This window comes from Nannospalax galili, unplaced genomic scaffold (assembly GCF_000622305.1).
Source record: "Nannospalax galili isolate Female #2095 unplaced genomic scaffold, S.galili_v1.0 scaffold212, whole genome shotgun sequence".
NCBI lineage: Eukaryota > Metazoa > Chordata > Mammalia > Rodentia > Spalacidae > Nannospalax > Nannospalax galili.
The window spans coordinates 3,251,471-3,261,712 of record NW_008333884.1 but is presented as its reverse complement, the minus strand read 5'-3'; the positions used below and the strand labels follow the sequence as shown (position 1 = coordinate 3,261,712).

General features: G+C 46.7%; 1 protein-coding gene across 1 annotated transcript in view; it reads right to left on the bottom strand.

Annotated features, from left to right (window-relative positions):
* Serpinf1 (serpin family F member 1) overlaps positions 1 to 4,885 on the bottom strand; it is an 11,568-nt gene extending 6,683 nt beyond the window's left edge. The window contains exons 1-2 of the mRNA XM_008828788.3: positions 4,739 to 4,885; positions 1,149 to 1,236 (exon numbers count right to left, since the gene is read on the bottom strand). Coding sequence (XP_008827010.1) covers positions 1,149 to 1,229 — 81 coding nt within the window. The 5' untranslated portion in view covers positions 1,230 to 1,236; positions 4,739 to 4,885. The remainder of the gene's footprint in view (positions 1 to 1,148; positions 1,237 to 4,738) is intronic.
* Between the last annotated feature and the right edge of the window lie 5,357 nt (positions 4,886 to 10,242).

Below are 10,242 nucleotides of genomic sequence, written 5' to 3'. Positions count from 1 at the left end.
ATGTGGCCATTTTTTTTTTTTTTTGGTCTTTTTGAGACAGCTTCTCCCTGTAGCCCCAGCTGTCCTGGAACTCATTATGTAGACCACGCTGGCTTTGAACTCACAGAGATCCACTTGCCTCTGCCTCCCTAGTGCTGGGATTAAAGATGTGTGCCACCATGCCTGGCTTTAGTTTTTATTTCTATTTTTTGGTTTTTGTTTTAGTTTCTTTGTTGTGTTTTGTTTTGTTTTGAGACAGAGTCTCACTATGTAGTGTTAGCCTAGAACTTGCTATGTTGACCAGACTGGCCTTGAACTCATAGAGATCTACCTGCCTCTGCCTCCCAAATACTGGGATTAAAGTTGTGGGCCTGGCTTCCCTGGCCCACTCTAAAAGAAAACTGTTGGGGCCAAGCTACTAACTCAGTTGGTAAAATGCTGCCCTCCCAAGCATGAGGTTCTATCCCCAGAACCCACATAAAAAAGTTGGGTATGGTGGTACTTTCTTGTAATCCCAGTGATAGAGAGGCAGAAATAGGCAGATCTCTGGCCATCCAGCCTAGCCTAATCAGTATATTCCAGGCCTATGAAAGCTCCTGTCTCAAAAAACAAAGGTGGGAGCTGGAGTGATAGCAGTTAAGAGCACTGGCTGCTCTTACAGAGGACATGGGTTCAGTTCCCAGCACCCACATGGTGGCTAACAGCTCCAGTTCTAGGGCATCTGATGCCCTCTTCTGGGCTCTGCAGGCATTGCACACGTGGTGCACTGACATGCAGGCAAATGTCTCATGCATGAAAGAGAAAGGAAGGGAGGGAGGGTTGGAGGGAAGGAAGAAAGAAAAGGAAGGAAGGGAGGGAGGGAGGGAGGGAGGGAGGGACGGACGGAGGGAGGGAGGAAAAAAACAAGGTGAACAGCACCTGAGGAATGACACCATAGGTTGACACGTTGACATCTGGCCTACACACACACACACACACACACACATACACACACACACACACACACACACACACACACACACACACACACTACCAGGAACCAAGGCCTAGAGGAATGAAGGCCAGAGCCTGGCCTGGACCCAGTTGCTGGCTCCCTGTACTGTCTCCTCTGCTGCCTGCTGACGAGGGGCTAGAAAAGCTGCTGCCCTCACCTAGCCACCACTACTGACCTCAGGGTTGTTGGCAACATTCTGGCTGTTGCCGTACCCAAGCAGGGCTCCCATCCAGAGGAGTAGCACAAGGACCTGCATCCCGGGGCTGCAAGAAAAATAAGAGTAAGCCATTCCCCTCACCCACCACCCTGCCATGCCACTCCACTCTGCACAGGGGCAAGAGAAAGACTGGGTGAGCACCCTCTCTGCAACCTACTCAGCCTGGAAGTGGACTTGGCTTGAGGCTTGTCCTCTCCACCCTGTAGCTGCTTTTCCACTGTGAGTTGTGCTTCCATCAGTAGTTCCTGTCAGGAGACCTACCTTCTAACCCCTAAAACTCCAGAACAGTGAAGACCCAGCAGCATGGTCCTCTGCCCCTAAGAAGTATGGTCTAGAACAAATGCACCCTAAGGCTTCGCCAAAGGCACCCAGCCCACTCACTTGATAGGATTTGGAACCCTGTCTTAGGAACAGAACCTGGGTCTTTGTATAATTGCAAAGCACATGAATAGGATTCATCCAACTCTGCTATCCCCCCCAAATTCTCTGGCCTGTGACGAGCCTCCTCCCTCTCCCTCCTGAGGGCTAAAGGTAGGGAATACCATGCCTGGCCTGATTCCCTTCTTATTTCCTCATCAAGAGCAATCCTCCTCTTGGTTAGGAGGCTGGGGCCTAGGCTCATGCAGCCTGGGTTCAAATATTGATTCTGGGTCTTCATTGCTCTCTGAATAATAAGTTTCCTCCTTGTAAAGCAGTGCTTACTGTTTTAAGGATTAAAATTTAAAATATGGCTTTTGTTTTTCCTTTTTTTTTAAGTCTTGATATAGTTGGGCTGGCCTTGAACTTGTGCTTCTCCTGCCTCTGCCCTCCAAGAGTAGGGATTTCAGGTGTGCACAAACACATCTACCTAGATAATATCTTAACAACACTTAGTGCCAGAGATCAGTAAGCTCTCAAATGTCCTTCAACTAGCATCGTAGGGCTCCACCTCTCCCCTGTAGAGCCACATCCTCTTCCTCTCCCAGCATGGAAATATCTCCTAAACCCCAGAGCCTTCTTTCCTTCTGTCCAAACAACCCTGCTTTTCAGTGGGACCTCCAACATCCTATTACCTCCCTAAGCAGTGACCTTTCTGACCAGACTCTGGTCTGGTACCTGGACCACAGGGCAAAACTGACATCTGGGTCCTGAGCTGTGGATCCTCCTGCATTCTCATCGCTGTGCCTCCTGAGTCAGGTCTAGGGTTGAGTGGATAAAGGCAGCCGGGATAAGATGTTTCCTAGAAGGCCTCTAGTTCCAAAGTCAGAAATTGCTGTATCCAGGACCTTTGGCTGTTCTGTGTGCACCCTCCATCCATCCTTCAGTACACATACCCAGAAGTGCCGCCTTGGCTCCATCATCCTTTTATATATACTAACCCTTCCCCACCAGACACACCACTAACTTTTCTGACTTCCCAGAACAAATTAGATCTGAAAATTAAGAGTGCAGTATGCAGTTGTTGGCCAAAGTCCTTAAAATTAAGCCTGACAGTCCACTAGAGAACACTAATGCAGGGAGAGCAGCAAGAGTAAAGATCTCTGGGTTTACTCAGCTTACGGCAGGACCACCAGCAGGAACAAGACTGGCTTTCTCTAAACCCTCAACGCTCCCAGTGAGAATTCTAGGGATCCCTATGCTCTCGGCCAGGGGCTCTTCCACATAACTGACCAACTTCTTGGAGAAAACATCCATTGAGACAACAGAGAAAGTAAACTAGAACCAGGTTTATAGCTCTCCCATACCAGCCCTACCCTTAGCTATCAGAAGTCTCCCTCACCAGAGCCTCAGGATGCTGGTTTATTGGAAACTGAAAATACAGTAAGATGTACAGGGGACAAGCTAGAGAAAAGGCTGTCCCTCTAGTCCCTCTGGAGGGGTTGAAAGAAGGGAGGAGATGGTCACCCTGGCATCCTAGTCAAGGAAATGTCAGGTGCATTTGCAGGTGGGACATTCTTGAGTTCCTTTAGAATCATGATCATTGTTACCATATGGGTAGGCTGGGGACTGAAGATGAGGCTAAGGAACCTGAAAGGCAGAGGAAGGCACAGGGTCCAACAATGGCCCAGAGTTACATGCAGGGATGGGTGGTGGTAATGGAATGCCTAAATTCTCCACCTGAAGCCACAGGAATAAAGGAACTGGGAATATTAAAGCCCCCTACAAGGGCAGTAAGAGGGCAAAGAGCAAGGGTCTACAGTGGGGGCCCCACAGGACACAATGCAATGCCTTGTGCAAGATGATTGTGTGGACTGAGGAGGCAGCCATTGGCTGGCCAGGGGTGTAGGGACAATGATACCATCCTGTCCAAAGGGCAGTGTCCGAGTCAGATTCCTGGGCTGCCAGCTGGGGGAGGCCTCCGGGAGGAGGTCCAGATCCTCCCCTCTGGGCCAAGGTCAGCCTTCCTGCCACAAATCAAGAGGCACAGGAACTGGGATGTTGTGCTCTTGCATCTAAGCTGAGAAGACAAATGGGAGCCAACACATGTGTTTCAGATTAAACCCAGCTGTGAGACAAACACTGTTGCTCCTCCTACTCCCAGAACCCAGCATGGCGGTAGACATGTGGACAGTGCAGGGGAGGACACCTCCTTCTCCCCTAAGGACAGTTTCCAGGGGTCCAGTCTGGCCCACTCTTGGCAACACCATCAATCCCTAGGCAATGTTTTTTTGTTTGTTTGCTTGCTTATTATTTATTCAAATCTGAAATAGACTAAAGCACCCCATCATTGTACTCCCCAACACCCCAGAAAGACCAGCCTTGGGACTAGAGCTTCCTGGTCCCTACCCATCCCCCTTAGGCTGGGGGCTGACCTGATGGGCAGCTAAGGGCTAGACAGTGGCTGGCATTTGGGAAGCCTGCCTCTTTGACTCAGACTTCTCCCTGTTGTGGTTTGCCTTGGGGAGTAGAAAGGATGCAGAAGGGCAGCCAAACCCCCAAACCCTACACACTGCTGGGCTAAACAGTGCTCATTGTTTGCAAGGGGCCATGACATCATTTGTCTCCCAGCTCATTTGGCAAAAGAGAATGGGTGGGGACTGAACAGAGGACCTAGCTGGTACCCCATCTCAGCCCTCAGGCAGGACTCGGGCCAGCTGCTCAATGCTGTGGGAGAAGTACCTTTGAAATAAGCACCAGTTAGTTCTGAAAAGCAGCAATCTGTGTGGAGTCAGGCTGGGCTGCAAGACCACCTTCCTCACCCACCCCTGGCAAAAGCAGCTCCCAGGAGTGTCCCATCCCTAATTAGGGATGCAGTCCCTTTGGAGTGCTACTCAGACCAGCTCTCAGGTTCTCACTACACATTGTTTCCCACTCCATTCAAAAATCCTTCCAGCCTCTTTTTGTTACAGTAGATTTGGGACAGAGAGGTGGGGAATCGAGTCTTGGCCCTCTGTCCCCAATTCCTTCGTCCCCCTCATCTGCTCGCCCTGGTACCTAAACTACTATAATTCCTACCTCCATCTTCTTGCACCCCTCTTTTCTGCTTTCTGGGGTACCCCTGCCACTCCCAGCCCCCCAGCCAGGGGCCCTCTCCCATCTTCCCCAAGCCAGACCTGGGACTGCTTTACCTGTGACTTGCTGCAGCTCCACTCTCAGCCTGGGTCCCTCTCAGCCTGTACTCTGAGGGGCTCCAGCAAGCAGTGGAGCTGTTTAGTTGCCTCCCAACCCAGCGTCCAGCAGGCTTCAGATTACAGCTACTCCTTTCTTAAAGCGACCTGCACTCAATTTGGAGTCTGTGATTGCATCATTGTCTGCTGTTAACTTTAACCCACCACCGCCCTTCCACCACATATCCCCAAGACCACACATTTCCATCACCCTCCTCTTCCTCCTTGTCTTCCTTGGGCCTTTATCTCTCCTCACTGGGACTCTCCACTTGATGGCCAACTTAAAGGACACCTGGAGCAGCCAGGGATGGGTGATGAGTTAGCCTAAATGTCTTAAAGATTGGCCAGGAGGCAAAGGAGTAGAGAAGACAATGGCCTCAAATGGCCCAGTCGTTGGTTCTAGCTCTGTCTGGGACTGGAGGCAAGATAACTAACTCGTATGGTTCCCTCCCTCTCCTTGGCTGGAAAATAAAGGAATAGAGCTGGGACTCCACTCTGGAATTCTATGGTTTCTGAAGATCAGAAAGGACAGTGGGGAAAATGTCTGACCAAAGAAATAAGGTCTATCAAACCTGGAAGGAGGTCTGCCCTGGATGTTACTGCAAAGGGCAACTCTTGCATCCAGCTTGTCCTGGGATATTTGGGAACTCAATGCAGTTGTGAAACTAAAACACTGACATCCTAAGAGTTAATTAGAGACTACAGGTGAACTCTCCCTTATCCAAAATGCTTATGACCCAAAGTGTTTTGAATTTTGGATTTTAAAAAAGACCCTGTCTCAGCCGGGCATGGTGGCGCATGCCTGTAGTCCCAGCACTTGGGAGGCAGAGGCAGGCGGATCTCTGTGAGTTCAAGGCCAGCCTGGTCTACATAGTGAGTTCCAGGACAGCTGGGGCTACAGGGAGACCCTGCTTCAAACAAACAAACTAACAAACAAACCAGCTGCAATGAGAAAAAAAAAAAAAGAAAAAAAAAAAAAAAAAAAAAAAAAAAAAAAAAAAAGACCCTGTCTCAAAAAGACCAAAAAAAGAAATTTTCTTGCACTTGGGAGACAGAGGCAGGTAGGTCTCTGTGAGATCAAGTCGAGAGCCTGGTCTACATAGTGAGTTCCAAGCAGGCTGGGACTTCAGGGAGACCCTGTGAAAACACACGCACACACCCTACATACACACACACACACACACACACACACACACACACACAAATATAATAATTCAAGCAAGAAAAAAATAATCTTTCTGTTAATTTTGTGTATGGAACAGTTATGTACCTTGAACTGTCAGACTTGTAGCATTATACCAACTCCCAGAAACTTTCACATTTCAGCTACTCTGATTAAAGATATCCCTTTCTAAGCTTTATTTATTTATTTATTTATTTATTTATTTATTTATTGTCTTTTGGAGCTGTCTGATGGGGGAGGCCTCCGTAGGATGTTTCCTCTTCCTGCTGCTTATAGTTTTCCCCTTTCTATCGTAACCCTTTTTTGTTTCTTTTTTTTAAAATATTTTATTATTTTTATGTGTATGAGTGTATTGCCTGCACGTGTGTAAGTGCACCCATGTCGTGCAATGCCAGTGGAGGACAGAAGAGGCTGTCAGATCGCCTGGAACTGGAGCTACAGACAGTTGTTAGCTGCCATGTGGGTGCTGGGATTCAAACCCGGTCTTCTGCAAGAACAGTCAGTGTTCTTAACTGCTGAGCCATCTCTCCAGCCCCTTGTTTATTATTTTTATTTTATGTGTATAAGTGTATTGCCTTGCATGCACATAAGTGCACCTGTGTCATGCAGTACCCATGGAGGTCAGAAGAGGGCATCAGATCCCCTGGAACTGGAGTTCAGGATGGTTGTTAGCCACCATGTGGGTGCTAGGAATCAAATCCGGGTCCTCTGCAATAGCAGCCAGCTCTCAACCTCAGAGCCATCTCTCCAGCCCCTCTTTCTAAACTTTATAACCAAGGGTTTTCTACAAAGGTATGGGGCTGGCTAGGAAAGCCCAATAGCTATTCAGAAAAGATCAGAGAAAGAAAGGGAAGTATTCAAAAGAGAGAAAATTTAGGTGACCCTACAAGTATTCTCATGGGGGGCTCCAGAGAGAAGACCTTGGGCCCTAGTGGAACTTTCCAGTGGGCAAGGTTCAACTTTATAGGAAGGAGAGTGTGAGAGTTACTGACATATGTATGAGTATATTGCCTGCATGTATGTAAGTGCACCTGTGTCATGCAGTGCCTGAGGAGGTCAGAAGAGGATGTCAGATCCCCTGGAACTGGCATTACAGATGGTTGTTAGCCACTATGTGGGTGCCTGGAATCAAACCCCAGTCCTCTTCAAGAGCAGCCAGTACTCTTAACTGCTGAACCATCTCTCCAGCCCCTATTTGCTTATTTTTGAATAGGTATTTAATCCACATGATTCAAAGTCAAAAGCAGGATCTGGGGAAATGGCTTAGTGGGTAAAGACACCGGCAACCTGAGTTCAATCCACAGAACCCACATAAAAAACACAAGAAGAGATCCAACTCTACAGTTATCCACTGACCTCCACGCTCATGATGTGGCACATGTACCCCAAATCCATCATGCACACACCCAACAACAATAACCATAAATAAAAAGTAAGGTGGAAAGTGATTGAGAAAGACACCCAATGTTGACCTTTAGCCTGTACACATGCATATATGTATACCACACACACACACACACACACACACACACACACACACAGTCAAAACAGCAAAAAATATCCAATGAAAGTCTTTCTCTCACCAGGCATGGTGGCACACGCCTTTAATCCCAGCACTCGGGAGGCAGAGGCAGGCAGATCTCTCTGAGTTCAAGGCCAGCCTGGTCTACATAGTGAGTTCTAGGCCAGCTGGGGCTACAGGGAGACCCTGTCTCAAAAAGACCAAAAAAAAAAAAAAAAGTCTTTTTCTCATTTGATCTCTTACCATTCAATTCTACATTCTGGGGACCACTGGTGTTTATCTGTATTTTTCTGCATATTCTTTTTAGAGATATTATGCTTTTAAAAGCAAGTGCAGGGCCAGGCATGGTGGCACACACCTTTAATCCCGGCTGATCTATGCGAGTTCAAGGCCAGCCTGGTCTACATAGCCAGTTCCAGGTCAGCTGGAGCTATAGGGAGAACCTTGTCTCAAAAAGACCAGAAAAAAAAAAGCAAGTACAGAATGGCTGGAGAGATGGCTCAGCAGTTAAGAGCACTGGCTACTCTTGCAGATAACCCAGGTTCAGTTCCCAGCACCCACATGGAGGCTAACAACTGTCCATGATTCCAGCTCCAGGGGATCCAACACCCTCTTCTGGCATTCACATGCACATGGTGCACTTACATGCATTCAGGCAAAACACTTATACACATAAAATAAAAATTATATATATATATATATATATTTTTTTTATAGCCGGGCATGGTGGTGCACACCTTTAATCCCAGCATTTAGGAGGCAGAGGCAAGACTGTACCCCCCCCGCATGTCTAGCTCATGCTGCACAATGGGGGGGGTATGCACTTTAAAAAAAAAAAAAAAAAAAAAAAAGGAAATATAGAGGGGGTGGGCGTGGTGGCGCATGCCTTTAATCCTGGCAGAGGCAGGCAGATCTCTGTGAGTTGGAGACCAGCCTGGTGTGTATATTGAGTTCCAGGCCAGCTGGGGCTACAGAGAATCCTGTCTCAAAAAGATAATAATAATAATAATAATAATAATAATAGTAGTAGTAGCAAATAAGCCAGATGTGGTGCATGCAAGTAGCACTTGGGAGACAAAGGCAGGCAGAGTTTTGTGAGTTCATGGCCAACCTTGTTGACATAGTGAATTCTAGGCCAGCCAGGACTATAAAGTGAGACTCTGTCTCAAAAAATAACAAAAAAGAAAAGAAAAAAAATTTAATTAGAACTGGCAGAGAGCTCACTGCTGGTTAAGAGCACTTTCTGCTCCTCCAGAGGACCTGGATTTGGGTCCTAGCATCACATTGTGGCTCACAACCACAATGTTGTTCCAAGAGATCCAACACCCTCTTCTGGCCTCATTGGGCACCAGGTGCACACATGGTACACATACATACATTCAGGCAAACACTCATACACAATCAAAAAGATGGCTCATTGAGTAAAGGAGCTTGTCACCAAGCCTGATAACCTCAGTTTGATCCCAAGAATCCACATGGAGAAGGAGAGAACAGAGTCCCTCAGTCTCCTATTCCAACACATGTGCCATGGCATGTATGCCCCCAAAATAAACAAATACATCTCCAATCTCAGCATTCAGGAGGCAGAGGCAGGAGGATTAAAAAGTTTAAGGCCTTAAAGAGTTTAAGGCCAACCTGATCTATATAATGAATACCAGGGCTATACAGTGAGGAACTATCTCAAAAATAAATAAATTAATTAATTTTTAAAAAGCCAGGTGTGGTGGCACATGCCTTCAATCTCAGCACTGGGAAGGTTGAAGCATATGGATCTCTGTGAAATCAAGGCCGGGCTGGTCTACATAGTAAGTTCCAGGCCAGCTGGGACTACATAGTGAGACCTTGTCTCTAAAATAAAAATAAATAGTGCCAAAACCAACATAAATTAGCCAGGCATGCTGGCGCACGCCTTTAATCCCAACACTTGGGAGGCAGAAGCAGGCAAATCTTTGTGAGTTCAAAGCCAGCCTGGTCTACATAGTGAGTTCCAGGACAGCTGGGGCTACAGGACCCTGTCTCAAAAAGGCAAAAAAAAAAAAAAAAGCATGAATTGTAAGAGAAAAGATTGATAAATGTGGCAATAAAGTTAAAAATTTGTTTTCACACAAAGATTCTATAAAATAAAGGACAAACCACACCAAAAGAAAATATCTGTAACACCGAAAACTGGCGGAATATTGTAATATGAAAAATATTATAAACCAGTGAGAAGACAAAAAGCAATTCAAGAGGAAGATAAGCCCAAGTAATTCATAGAAGAACCCCAAGTGGCCAATAAATTTACAAAAAGATGTTTTATGGAGCTGGGAGTGTAGCTCAGTGGTAGAGCACTTCCATAGTATATGAAAGGCCCTGGGTTTGATCTGGCAGAAGTGCACCCCTCGACTGAAGGGTGAAGAAATGTCATTTCAAATCGACTAAACTGATTCCCAGATTCGCCTTTCAGTGTCTGGTATGAGAAATAACTCAAGACTTCAAAACAAGCTCAGGCTTCCAGAGCACAGCTGTTGGCACTTGCTGCCAAGCCAGATGACATGAGTTCAGGCTGGTGGATGGAAAGAACCAACTCCCACAAAATGTCCGCTGACCTCCACTTGTGTACTGAGGCATGTGCACCTACATGCTCACACATGCCCATGCATACACACACATACACACACAACTAAATAAATAAATAATAAATAAATAAATAAAGCAAACAAATAAATATAAATAAAAATTGGGGGCTGGAGAGATGGCTCAGCGGTTAAGAACACTGGT